General features: G+C 44.9%; 2 protein-coding genes across 3 annotated transcripts in view; both read right to left on the bottom strand.

Moving 5' to 3' along the window:
• PLEKHM3 (pleckstrin homology domain containing M3) overlaps positions 1-14,535 on the bottom strand; it is a 798,157-nt gene that overhangs the window by 223,840 nt on the left and 559,782 nt on the right. The window lies entirely within an intron of this gene.
• DYTN (dystrotelin) overlaps positions 1,605-14,535 on the bottom strand; it is a 28,637-nt gene continuing 15,706 nt past the window's right edge. Inside the window, exons 11-15 of the mRNA XM_083708453.1 lie at positions 14,153-14,324; positions 12,621-12,691; positions 9,353-9,512; positions 5,952-6,405; positions 1,605-1,836 (exon numbers count right to left, since the gene is read on the bottom strand). Coding sequence (XP_083564579.1) covers positions 1,691-1,836; positions 5,952-6,405; positions 9,353-9,512; positions 12,621-12,691; positions 14,153-14,324 — 1,003 coding nt within the window. The 3' untranslated portion in view covers positions 1,605-1,690. The remainder of the gene's footprint in view (positions 1,837-5,951; positions 6,406-9,352; positions 9,513-12,620; positions 12,692-14,152; positions 14,325-14,535) is intronic.

Genomic DNA, 14,535 nt, shown 5'->3' on the forward strand with positions numbered 1-14,535 from the left:
TTTTCTTTCTAGGTATATAAAATTTGTATATAATTTTTGTATACATGTTGGAAATTATAGTAAGTCCTGTAATGTAATATGACAATGTTTACGGATGTAATATAAGAATGTTAATAAATAAATAAAATGCAAGGTAATCTTTAAGGAGTCAAAGGACTCTGTGATGTTTTGAACCCAAAGCTGCTCTCGAGGGAAGGACCCAAAATACAAGGAAGAAGATAAACACCAGGAAGAGCTTTCTGACAGTAAGAGCTGTTTGACAGGGGAACGAAGGTGAGGGGCTCTCCTTCTTTGGAGGTTGTTAAACAAGAGGTCATGGATTCTTTAGCTGTTATTCCTGCTTTGCAGGGCCTTGGGACTCTTTGGGTCCCTTCCAACACTAGGATTCTATGAAAATATTCATTTATTCTTTGAAGCCTGAGTTGAGGGAGGTGGAGGTCGCAGAGGTGTTGGCAGGATCGTGATGACACTTTTGCCTCAGGCAGCGAAACAGGATGCACCAACCCTGGTCCACCCTCCCAGATTAAGGACTTGTCTTGGGAATGATAGAGCTTTAGGTATGACAGATCTATAGCTTCTCCCAGTCCACCCTGATCTAAGAGCAGTAGACTCGTAATCTGGTGAACTGGGTTTGATTCCCCACTCCTCCACATGCAGCTGCTGGGTGACCTTGGGCCAGTCACACTTCTCTGAAGTCTCTCAGCCCCACTCACCTCACAGAGTGTTTGTTGTGGGGGAGAAAGGGAAAGGAGAATGTGAGCCACTTTGAGACTCCTTCGGGTAGTGATAAAGTGGGATATCAAATCCAAACTCCTCCTCCTCCTCCTTATCCCTGGAAAACTGAGGACAGTTCAGTAATGGTGGCAGAACTTATCACCACCACACTGGGGGACCTACTGACTAGGGAAAGGGAGGTCTGCCCTAGCTAATTATCTTCCAGACACCTTCCTGGAAGCTTAGGGGTTCTCCCTTAAAATGGGTTACAGTCTGAGTATATTCATTGATGGTGTTTGTACATGCAAGTATTGAGCACATCTTGAGAATCTTAGAACATAAACAAAAAAAAGTAAGAGCCTCAATAATCAACACTCAGACCAATCATTCCTTGTTTGCAAAAATCATCCTTACTATATTACCTTTTATATATATATATATATATATATATATATATATATATATGGTAATATAGTAAGGATGATTTTAGGTAATATAGTAAGGTAATATTGCCTTAGTAATATTACTATAGTAAGTAATATTAGGTAATATAGTAAGGATATATATATATATATATATATATATATATAACATAAAGATCTGGCCACTGTTAACCACATTTAGGAAGAGATTGAAGGCGTGCTTTTATTCTGTCACTGAAATCGTTGGGATGATGTAAAAGTGCTCAGTTGATTGGACTTAACCTAAAGATATTGTTTCTTGAAAACTCATGCGACAGGAGACAGGAACGTTGAAAAAAATGTTAACATCAATCTATGATGGTTTAATATGCCATTGCAATATTAATATTAAAATTAGAATACAAAACCAGAGAGAAAAACTATGGAAGTTTTGAATGTAGCATGGCATGAAAATCTTCTGTTCCAGAATATAACCATGCCAGCTAACGCTAAATGAATTTCTGGACACTTTTGGAGAATTAGTATTATGTAGCTGTCTTTTTTACCTTAGGCAATCAAGCAGTGATGGAGACAGGAGAACCAATATCAGCATAACCATATTTCCTAGTTGGCAAAGTTACTTGGCTGATAAGATCAGAGAAAGACTTGCAAACATTTTTAGCTGTTAAGAGCAATCCTTCCTTAAGAACAGAGAGCTGACCTGGAAAAGAGAAGAGAGCGCAGAAATAATATGTGGCTCCAATGCACATTTTAACAAACAAAACAAATCCTTGCCTTCTCATGCAGAGCAAGGAATTTTCAGTTCCCATGTAAGACTGAGATTTCATAATTATTGTACTGGTTATAAATTTCATTTATGAATACAGTGGCTTCCTGTGCAGTACTGTGAAGCAATCACACACTATAGAATAAAAACATATTCAAACAACTGCATATATAAAATCAATTAGAAACCGTGATTTAGTGCCAACGAGCAAACGGATCTCAGTGTCTGGGCTGAACGATGGGGGTGAAGATATTGGTGTTTTGCAACTTTGACCTGTTGCAGGACCTTAGCCAGACCTTAGCAGAGCAAACGCAGAGTTCCAGAAAGCAATCAGTTGCAGGCAGGATGGATGAAGCAGCAACAAGACGCTGCTACTAGTAATTTGGTTACTTATAAAGGTAAAGGGAGCCCTGACCATTAGGTCCAGTCGTGACCGACTCTGGGGTTGCGGTGCTCATCTCGCTTTATTGGCCGAGGGAGCCGGCGCACAGCTTCCGGGTCATGTGGCCAGCATGACGAAGCCGCTTCTGGCGAACCAGAGCAGCGCACGGAAACAGCATTTACCTTCCTGCCGGAGTGGTACCTATTTATCTACTTGCACTGTGTGCTTTCGAACTGCTCGGTTGGCAGGAGCAGGGACCGAGCAATGGGAGCTCACCCCGTCGCAGGGATTCGAACCACCAACCTTCTGATCGGCAAGCCCTAGGCTCTGTGGTTTAGACCACAGCGCCACCCACTTTCCTGTTTACATAGATAAGCCAATATAATTACTCAGAGGAAGTAATGGAAGTGTGAGCATATACCCAAAAGAATGCGCTAATTGCTATACCTGATCTTGATTCATTCTGATTAACATAAGGGTCACTGAGACTGCAGAACGTTACTCTAAACTCATTAGTACACTGGTGCACTGCATAACAGCAAAGAGCAGTCTTGGCAAGTTTGAGTATTTAAAAGAAAGATATCCTCTTTTGGCCCTCATTTATAAAATGTCAATATAAGAGGTGCAGACAGAACTGCTGCATCTCTAAAGTGATACAAGAGGGCTACTTAATAACACACTTGATCAGGAAAGCACATTCAAATATATGATAATGAGCCTATAAAATCCGCAGGTGCCGCAAATCACACTCTTGAAAAAGGGACTTAGGACCCCCCCGTGTCGTACTCTCTGGATGCCTTCTAAAAAATAATTTTGCCACCAGGGAGATGAATGAAATTTGCATCTTTTAAATTGAATGAGGGGCACAAGTGAATGGGAACCTCTTGGGTACGAAAGAGTCCACAGCGCTCCTGAAGCTTATCTAAAAGCTGAAAAATAATGACATCAAAAGACTTAATCTTGTTCCTGGAAAACAGGCATGAATGAGATTCAGTAAGTAGGTGCTTCAAAAGCTAAAACAACAGGGCACAAGTTGAAAAGCTGACATATTCGCTAGCAACATTCAAGAATGCAAATGTGGGCATCATTTGAAAGTAGGGCCGTACCATTCAGATCATGGACACCCACCAAGTTACAGACTGAGCAGACAGGCCCACCAGGAAGTTCTCCTACAGAAGCCGCCTTGGAATGGATGGAAGCTGTGCACAAGCTCTTGCCATTAAACGGGGTTTCCATGGGAGAAGTGGATTGTGACGACTGGAAAATGGGTTTGGCAACAATTCCCAAGTCAATATACAATGATGGATGACCAAATGGGCTCCTCTTCAATACCTTTCTAATCCACTTTTTTAGAGCATCCTAACTTAGGGATGCAGGTGGCGCTGTGGGTTAAACCACAGAGCCTAGGGCTTGCCGATCAGAAGGTTGGCAGTTCGAATCCCCGTGACGGGGTGAGCTCCCGTTGCCTGGTCCCTGCTCCTGCCAACCTAGCAGTTCGAAAGCATGCCAGTGCAAGTAGATAAATAGGTACCGCTCTGGCGGGAAGGTAAACGACATTTCCGTGCACTGCTCTGGTTCGCCAGAAGCGGCTTAGTCATGCTGGCCACATGACCTGGAAGCTGTACACCGGCTCCCTCGGCCAATAAAGTGAGATGAGCGCCGCAACCCCAGAGTCTGCCACGACTGGACCTAATGGTCAGGGGTCCCTTTACCTTTACCTTTAACCTAGGCAGAAGACATTTCCCACACCCAACCGCTGTACCTGCTGCACTGACCACAACAGCAAAATCTGTTCAAGCAGTTCTGCTCTGTTTTGGCTAATAGAGATTACTAATACCCGTGGCACCTAGAGAATGGTCTGAGGTAGGAATGGGAAGATCAGCTTATTTCTAGTCTGTGTCAGTTTCCCCATATATGCCATTTCTGCACTGATCTGTGATTTTTTTTACAAAAAAAACCTGCGGGAATATTTATATGTTTCTCACAAAATACCATTTTCTCTCTAAGTTCATACTTCTGAACATATTTCATCCTAAATATATATTTTAAAATGCATCTTGGTACATTTTTGTGCCCTGAACTATGTTGCCAACCTGGTCCCCTCCAGCTGGGGCTGATGGGAATTGCAGTCCAAAATTCTTGGATGGCATCAGATTGGTGGAGGCTGGCAGTATTATGGCATGAACTTCTATAGGCGATGTTGGTTTCTTCAGCACAGCTCCCTATGACATTTGAACATCTCTGCTGCATAATGACTTAGATATGATATATTTTGTGCAGTCACAGATCCCTAACCAACAGGTCCACAGTCTGGTTAGGTAGAATGCCTGGATTTAGGACGCATGTTCTAGGCTGGATTCAAACTCTACTACATGGGCTAAATCCCAATTACTTCAGATGATCCACAATGGATTGGATTAGTAACGTACCCATTTATAGCAATGGAAAGTATCACCCACTAGACTAGATTTATATCAGCCGGCAGCACAAATATGTTGGTGTCCAGGGGTGGTTTATTTATTAAGAAACAGACGCTGAAGCTGACAGCTATTCTCCGTGACTTGGAGATTGTTCCTCCTGCTCATTCCACAAGGGGCCTCACCGTGATAAGCCAGGAGAAGGCAGAGATCTTCTCCTTCATAACAACTGCGTAACTGTGGCATGGAAAATAGAATGCGGCAAAAATAGAATGCCCGTGTTCCATTCCCTGGGTGGGACGCAAGAGACATCCAGACTACCGTGGGACTTCCCTTCCTTTGGTTGGAGGATGCATGGCGGCTAACAGATTGAGGTTGAATCCTGACAAGACAGAAGTACTGTTTTGGGGGGACAGAGGGCAGGTGGGTGTGGGGGATTCCCTGGTCCTGAATGGGGTAACTGTGCCCCTGAAGGACCAGGTGCGCGGCCTGGGAGTCATTTTGGACTCACAGCTGTCCATGGAGGCACAGGTTAATTCTGTGTCCAGGGCAGCTGTCTACCAGCTCCACCTGGTATGCAGGCTAAGACCCTACCTGCCCGTGGACTGTCTCGCCAGAATGGTGCATGCCCTAGTTATCTCCCACTTGGACTACTGCAACGCGCTCTACGTGAGGCTACCTTTGAAGGTGACCTGGAAACTGCAATTAATCCAGAATGGGACATCTAGACTGGTGACTGGGAGTGGCCACCGAGACCACATAACACCGGTCCTGAAAGACTTACACAGGCTCCCAGTACGTTTCCGAGCACAATTTGAAGTGTTGGTGCTGAGCTTTAAAGCCCTAAATGGCCTCGGCCCACTATACCTGAAGGAGCGTCTCCACCCCCATCGTTCAGCCCGGACACTGAGATCCAGCGCCGAGGGCCTTCTGGCGGTTTCCTCACTGCGAGAAGTGAAGCTACAGGGAACCAGGCAGAGGGCCTTCTCGGTAGTGCTGTGGAACGCCCTCCCACCAGGTATCAAGGAAATAAACAACTATCTGACTTTTAGAAGACATCCGAAGGCAGCCCTGTTTAGGGAAGTTTTTAATTTCTGATGTTTTATCGCTTTTTTATTATTAATATTCTGTTGAGTGGCGTGGGAAACCCAGCCAGATGGGTGGGGTATAAATAATAGAATAATAATAATAATAATAATTTAAATCAAATCAAGCCCTTTGATGATCCAGGCAGCATTGAGAATTCTTACCTTGCCATGCTTGGGGAGACAAGGCGTCCTTCAACTTCATCATTAACTGTTGCAGTTCCTCCTCCTCCATCTGCATCTCATTGTGAAGAGCTTCTGTTGCCGTGGAATAGTTAGGGTTTCTGCTCCTACTCCTGTTACTGAGACGGTCCCTGTTTGCTTCAGAGCAGTCTGTTAGTGGAACAGTTCTCTCTTGGGGGCTTTCATGATGAGCAGCCTCAGGGGGAGCATTTGGGAAGAATTGGGCTCTCAGCATATTCTCTGGCGATCCTCCTGCATTTCTGGCAAGAAGACCACCCTGTGGTTCCAAAAGCCACTTCCTTTTAATCCAAGAGGAGAGGAGCTCTGGAGACTTGTATTTTGAATATTCCGCATGGTTGGTCTTTAACGAAGGGCAACCAGATCCAGTCTGGCGATTTCTTTCCTTCAAGGGCTCCTTGCTCCATATGGCGATGTTCTACCAGTTTGCAAAGGGAATATGAGATGCGACTTAAAACGTTCATGTATGTGCAGAGAGAGAGGAAATCGACATTCGGAAAAAGCTATAGAGAAGGGTTGCACTGAATGGGTGGTTTTGATATGCAATAAGGAATCTGGAAATTCCCTTGGATAGGTAGAACTGAACTGAAGGGTTCAGCCAGCCTGCTTATATAGAGCTCCAGTACAACGTAACTGTAACAACTTTCTGTAACTATCCAATCACTGAATGTCACTTTCAATCCCTTATTTGCATATGTGGACCTGAACTATCTACAGTATCCCCCTGCTGGCCCAGGGTGAGAGCTTCAGTACATAACACCACACCTCCTCTCTCTACGCCACACCCTTTCTCTGCAGGCCACACCGCCTCCTCAGCCCCACTCTCTCCTCATACCACACCTCCTTTCTCTAGGCCACACCTTTTCTCTACAGGCAACACCTCCTTTCTACAGGCCACACCTTTTCTCTACAGGCCACACCTCCTCTCTCTACACCACACCCTTTCTCTGCAGCCTTCAAACACTCTCTAGATGTTGCTGGACTGCAAATCCCATCGTCATTGACCATTGGGCCCTGCTGGCTGCAGCTGATGGGAGTTGTAGCCCAAAACATCTGGGAGGGCACCAGATTAGGGACCGCTGGGGTAAAGAATGGCTGTTACGTAACGCTCTTTGAAATTTTCTGAAGCTCAAGAAACACTGGCTGTCCCTCTTCATAATAAAAAGGACCAAAAGACTAGAGGTCCTGTCGTCAAGCACTGGCAATGTTAGGAGACTGGTAAGCCAGCAAGCAAAAGGAACAAAATGAGTAGAGCAGTTGCACATTTAGAATTGTGAATAATTACTGCATAAAAACGAAACACAACTTCTGAGTAAAAATGGTGGAATGATGAATATAAAGCACAAGTTGATTGGATCTTAAAGGCCCAAGCAAGCTACTTTATTCAGAATCCTATTCTGATAGGTGTGATCCTGTGACATCACCTCCAAGTTCAGGGTCACCTTCCACTTGATCGATTCCTTTTTACTGCCACAGCTGCCCAATGACTGACCCTGACAGTCCAACATGAATAAGCTTGTTGGAATGGCAACTGTGACTCGTCAACCTTCCCACTGACCCCCTGAGCGATGCTGAGATTTTGTCCAATACAGTGGTGCCTCGCAAGACGAAATTAATCCATTCCGTGAGGCTCTTCGTATAGTGGTTTTTTCGTCTTGCAAAGCAAGCCCATTGACAGCTTAGCGGATTAGCGCTATTAGCGGTTTAGCAGCTTTTAGCGATCAGCTGTTAAGCGGCTTATCAGCGGATCAGCTGATAAGCAGCTTAACGGCTTAGGAAAAGGAGGGGGAAAGGGGAAAAAACCGCAGGAACTCGCAAGACATTTTCGCCTTGCAAAGCAAGCCCATAGGGAAATTCGTTTTGCGAAGCGCCTCCAAAATGGAAAACCCTTTCATCTAGCGGGTTTTCCGTCTTGCGAGGCGTTCGTCCTGCGGGGCACCACTGTATTCCTGGACTTTAGCTTTTCACCTGTGAAATAAAGGCATCTGAGTTGAGCTTGTTTCACTACTGAACATCATCATCATCATCATAATGCGGGGAGGGGGACGACGACACTCAGACATAAATAACATCTTACGATTACTCGAAGGTCATGCTAGCTCAGGGGAGATTTTGATTCTTTTTCTTTTGGACAGTTAATCTCAATGGCACAGCATTGCCTTTGAATGGCAATGGCACTAACAGCCTTTGAAATTTGCTTTGGTTGGAAAATCATGGCAGACATGAACATATGCATTACTGCTTGAGAAAACAGGTCCATACACATTACACAACTTTTTTTTTCTTCCTGAGTCAAAGAAAAGGTTGATTAGCACGTTTCTTGCTGCTTCGCCTCAACTTCAGAGTTGAAAACTCCAGTTATGTATTATACACCATCGTCTCTCCACGTTTCAGAGTCATTTAATCAGTTATCACAATCTGAGCCTCTATAAACAACTTCCACTATGTTCACAATAGCTGGAGAAGGTAACAGCCCAAGGGGTAACTGGCTTGGAAATGATTCTCAAAGTATTTAATGGAGGAAATCATATTGTAGATTTTAAAGCTGCATGATGCCCAGAATGGGTGATTCACGCAACCAAATTGTTAGGGTCATCCTGCCAAAAAGAAATTGCGCCTATCCAATTGGAAATAATATTATAACTAAGGACATCATTTAAAAAGCTGGAAAATGAAAGCAAGAGATCTGAAATCCTCCCAAAGGAATGTATTATGCAAATCTGGCAATAGGTGTATATTAAATTTATTTATTTCATAAATAGGTGAGAAATATGCAAAAGCCGAGGGACAAAATGTGGAAAATAATGGAGGCAGGCTTGTAAAGTCCTTGAAGATAAGGCACTCCAACTAACCTGCTTTGGTTCTTTATCCCGCGACTGCAAGGATTTGACCAAATCATGCATGGAGCCCAAATGAGGAACAAGGCAAAATTCCTGATGTGATTGTTTTCCAACTGTGTGGCTCTTAATTATGCTCATTATGGACTGAGCAGCATCTAGCCATTTCGGCCTAGTCCTCACTGAAGTGCCTGGGCCATGTCACTTCAGACTGCAGAAGGAGACTCTCCCCATGATGGGATGTTGCTCCATAAGCTCGCTAGATGCATGTTAGGGATGAAGCTAGTTTTAAATCTTTCTCTCCGGCATCTTGGATTCTGTGTTGGAGGGATTTATTGGTCATGACGGGGTGGCGATGAGTCATGTGAGGCCATGTCTGCAATTTCAAGTGATAAACAGCAGGCCCACCAGGCAAGGGGAAACCAGGTCTTAGTCACCCCTTGCGGACCCAGAAGGCTCCACTTGTGAGAAGAAAGGAGATACTTCAAGCAATTAAGGGTGAATTGTCCCTAAGCAAAGAGCTGTTACCTTAATTTCCTCTCTCATTTCCTGAAGCTGCAGCCTGAGGTTATCCTGGCTTCCTAATAGCTCACGGATCTTTGCTTGTAGTGCACGGTTTCTGTCTTCCTGAGCTGAGTGAAGAAGCTGTATTTTGCCCTTGCATTTGTTCAGTTGCTTCTTCAAGTACCTGCCGGAAAACACAATGTTTCAAAAAAACCAACAACCACCCAAAAATAATTAAATAAAGCAACAAGGAGCGCTTTCATACACTGTACATTGGCTTGGGTTTCGTGAAGGCAGATCAGGAAACACTGGGAGTCCGATGACTTAAGAATAGTGTACCATATATACCAAAGACTTGTGTCTTTCTTACTGGTTGTTGTTGCCTTTCAAGCTATCTTACCTCCAAAACTGTACTGCTCAGGTGTGCTTTCTGTGAGGTTATTCCAGAAAATAGCTTTCAGCTGATATGGAACATGGGTTCTACTTCTCAACAGGGAACAGACTGCCAAGCAAACATCCCACCAGTGGACCTTTTTCTGTGCTGCCTCTCCTGTTATATTTTATCGAAATCTATGTCGCTGGTTTTTACCTATTAACAGCTTGGGCCATACATAACTTAGAGCAGGTGTGAGGAATTGGTCTTCGATGGTGGGCTGGATCCAGATCTGGCTCATTCTCCGTGAGGCATGTAAGACTGGCAGCTGAGGCTGCCACCTGGCATTATTTTATTCCAGATGGTTCAACTTCAAATGAAGAATCAAGACTGCACTCAGGTTTAAGCTGAGGCTGCGAAGGGAGAATCTAGGTGACTGCAGTTTGGATTCAACCCATTGCTGCAAAGATTCCTGCTCAAAATTTGGCTTGCTTTTGGAATTGAATTTCTGCTCAGTGCCCCACTTTCAGCAGGGATCAGCGCAGTAGTGTTGATGTTGTACTACCTGTGTTTGGCCTGTGGTGGCAGCAGAGTTATTTGGCTGCAATGTGACCCTTTCCCCAGTGGTGGCAGTATAGGATTATAATCCCCATTATGTTTGCATTGATGGCACCTGACCATTGAAAAATGAGCAGTTCGATAACGTCTGCTCTTCCTGATGCCTGACTGTGAGGCAGAATCTTTGAGGATGCTTCCCTCATCAACAGGTTGAATTGTATGACAACATCAGAGCTTGGGACTTTTGTAGGCTCTTTGTCCTCCTAAGACAGCTGGGTGGTAGAAGAAGAGGAGTTTGGATTTGATAGCCTGCTTTATCACTACCCGAAGGAGTCTCAAAGCGGCTAACCATCTCCTTTCCCTTCCTCCCCCACAACAAACTCTGTGACGTGAGTGGGGCTGAGAGACTTCAGAGAAGTGTGACTAGCCCAAGGTCACTCAGCAGCTGCATGTGGAGGAGCGGAGACGCGAACCTGGTTCCCCAGATTACGAGTCCACTGCTCTTAACCACTACACCACACTGGCTCTCCAGTGAATGCTTGTCCAATTGCCTTGATTTCTTTGGTCGAATTTTCTTTAGTTTATTTAGGCTGGGTCCTTTTAGCTGCTACTGCTACTCCTGCTTGGTTGCCTGGGCAACCTTCCCGCACCACCATGGGTACCTGGACTGGTTGGATGCAGAGGAATGGTGGGAGGAACTCTGCAGTGGAGAGTTCCCTAATGAAGCTAATGTTAGGATATAGTTCCATTCCACCTTAAAAGGGTACAGGCATGATGTCTGTATATCACATGCCTGTCTGCTGGGAACTTCTGTTGTATGTTGCTTTTGCTATACTGGCTGTTTTGCTGGACACGAAGGCAAGCAGACATGTTTTCCTTTGTTCCTGAACTACGCTGAATAAATGCTGTAAATATGCTTGAACATATTTCTCTGTCCGCCTCTTCTGCTGTGGGGTGATTTACACACTCTGCTGACAGAGCGTGCACGGGTCTCTAAACGTATCTGAGGCTCGTGTCGCTGACTGGCCGATGCTGTTCTACGGAAGACCAGTGATCGTCCGGAGCCAGCTGAGGGCCTGCCTGATGCCCCCATCTCCCAGGCAGTATCCCAACAGCCAACCCTAGCAAGAGTTGCATTGGATACCAAATCTAAAAGACGCTGCATGCAACCCCATTGACCAAGGAACAATCAGAAGAGTACTTTAAAGTTCTCAATCACAGCCTTGGTTAGACCAGGCCCACATCTGGTGTGACATCAGTTAGGACCCCAGGGGTGCCGACTTTGGCATGCAGGATGGAGGTTCTCTATCCCTGCCTTAGATAATGTCTCCTCCCCCACTTCCTCAGTCTTTAACATGAATTGAGCATGCAAAGAGGCAGTCTTGATGGCTGTGGAAATATTTTCCCTTGGAAACCCAACAACACACATGGAACCTTTCTTTTTTAAAATAAAAAAGTGCTATAACTTAGGGTTGCACCAAATGTTCCGTTTCTTTAGCTGAAAGTTATGCATTGGCAGAAGGTGGGTTGTGAATGAAATATTTCTCTGGGCTGCTTTGTTGCCTATTTTCCTTCTTAACTGCTGCTTCTGCTCTTGGTTGCAATCCCAGCAATCACCTTGGTCAGGGATTTTGCCATCACACAGCCAGATCGGATCAGCTACAGCGTCAGCATTTCATCCCAGTGATTCCCCAACAGCCTATTCCAACTTCTGGCACAGAACTGAACAAATGTTAGGAAGGAAGCCTGAGGAGCCCTGCTTTGCATTGCTATGTTGTGGGTTTGGTGACCAAGACAGCAAAAACTGGAGAGTGCCCAGTGCCTTTGCCCTGTCCCAACCTTGGGGCGGCTGCACAGAGCATATGCATGTAGGATTTCCTTCGCTAGTCGCTAGCTACCAAGGCAGGATGGATGTGACAGTCACTTGCCCCTGGCTTTCTTTGCTGCCAAGGGACTTTTGTGTTGTTTTCTCTGGTGTCGCAACTTGCCGCTGCCCTTTGTGATTGCAATCAAGGTGCCACCCCCACACCTGAACGGAAGCGCGAGAGATTATCTGCCTACTCTCTATTCGAGATGGACCACCAGACATACCTATCACCCACTTCTCTGACCTAGCGGCCGAACCTGATTGATGATAAGTGCTGCCCCCCTTCAAGCCGGCACAGCCACTTTGCTGCACTTGTTGCTGAGACAGGGATGCAGAGACAAACACTCCTGAACGATGAGGAAGTAAACCACTGATTGAGAGTGCCCCATTCCTCCCTCCCCGGCTACGCTCTCATTTGGCTGCATGGCTCCCCCATGCTTTACAGTCCAAAGCTCAAGGATCTTAATCAAGGCTACAGACGTCGGCATACCCACCTCCTCTCGCTGTGAAGGGCCTTGATGGAGTCCTGTGTTTTAGCCAATTCCGCCTTAAGAGAAGCAAGTGTCTGTGGGAAGATGAAGGGGGGGGGGGAGTTCATAGCAGATGCACAAAAGAGGCAAAAAGTCATGTTTTGCTGGGCAGCTGGGCAAAAACTGCTGCCTTTAGCTGTCCTAGCTATGTACTTCTGGTTAGAACGGAGAAAACAGAACGAGGTGTGGGGAAATCAGTCTAACACAGGCATAGGCAAACTCAGTCCTCCAGATGCTTTGGAACTATAACTCCCATCATCCCTGACCACTGGTCCTGTTAGCTAGGGATGATGGGAGTTGTAGTGCCAAAATATCTGGAGGGCCGAGTTTGCCTATGCCTGGTCTAACACTAGTAGGCTGCTTCTTCTGTCCACGGCCAGCAATGGCTTTTTAGGAGGTTCTGCCACATGCTATGCCAGAAGGTTGATTGCCCTTATATAGGAATACAAACACACACACACACACACACACACACACACACACACACTTCTTGTGGCATCATAAAATCCAACATAAGCTTTTGTGGAAATTCCACTTTGTCAGTTTGCATGAAGTGTTCATCTCAGGGAGCAGGAATGTATATGCATGAGTGTAGCTGTGGAGGCGGGGGACAGCACACTGAAAATGGCAATTAAATACAAAATGCACAGCCTATTGATATTTAATTAAAGTTTAAGTGTATGCACAATAATCACAGTGGCCTTTCACAACAGCAGTCATTAGTGATACTATAAAAGCATTGCTATGTCCATTATTATCTCCTACAGGAAACCATTGAAAATAAGTATATAAAATAAGTATATAAAGGGGAGAATTTTCTGGATACCAGGTTTGGGGCAAGTGCTCTTCAGTGAGAGAACCTCAGCAGAGATTTAAAATCATAAAATATGTAGTAAGGTAAAGCATGAAAATAAAGTCTGTAAGACCTTTAAAACATGCCCTTGTAAGTTCCAAAACTTCCCTCTTTCCTTAGCATAGAAAAGAACACACATTTAATAAGTTAAAGATGGCTTACTTACAAACTATCCAAAAGTCAGGTTCATGTGCTTTTCCATACACCACTCAGGAAACACAGGCAGTAAAACTTGGCTTAGTAGTTACAGTGGTGAAAGTTCCTAAATTATTTTTACAGGAACACAAGAATGGCTTCTAAAAGCCATTGGTACAGGAACATAAGAATGGCTTCTAAAAGCCATGCAGCCTGAGCAAGCAGCTCGGACCTCTCTCTTTACATGCTGAGCTTCTCAGGTAGACTGAAGGGGAATAAAAGCCTTGATTACCTTCATTGCAAGCCTGGCAGGACAGCTTACTCTATGGCATTAACCCCTTCATGCATTAATTAGACTTAAACATGTTAGTTATATGAGGCTGGTTATCCCACAGAATCTTCATTATATTAAGAAAAATATGCTTGCGGGAATGAAATCAAATTTACCCCATTTGCAGCTTTCAAGGTGTCAGCACATGCTGAGCTGGTGTTTATTGGAGCCCCATACCTGACTGGATGTTTTCTCTTGACATAGTAGGCTATTGTTGTTTGCCACCGTCTGTCCTTGGGTTACTTTAGCATCTAAAGGACTGCTTAACTTCCGGTCCAAAGTATGCACTGAGCAGATGCACTGAGATGGCACATGCTGCCTTGAAGAAGTGGAATGACTAGAGCAGAAGCTGCAAAAATAAGGTAGAAAGGAATAAAATGTGATGCTGAACAAACTCCCTCCTCCCCTCATCCATATGGCAGCCAGAACATTTCCATATAAATAACGCTCTGGATCCAAATAACTGCGCAGTTGTTCTGCATATGCAAGAGATGTTTGGAAGTCTGATCAAAAGTGGCCCTGCCCGCCATCTTGCACAGCAAATCCTCCCATCAAATTAA

Source organism: Podarcis gaigeae (genome assembly GCF_964106915.1).
Source record: "Podarcis gaigeae genome assembly, chromosome: 1".
Taxonomy (NCBI): Eukaryota; Metazoa; Chordata; class Lepidosauria; order Squamata; family Lacertidae; genus Podarcis; species Podarcis gaigeae.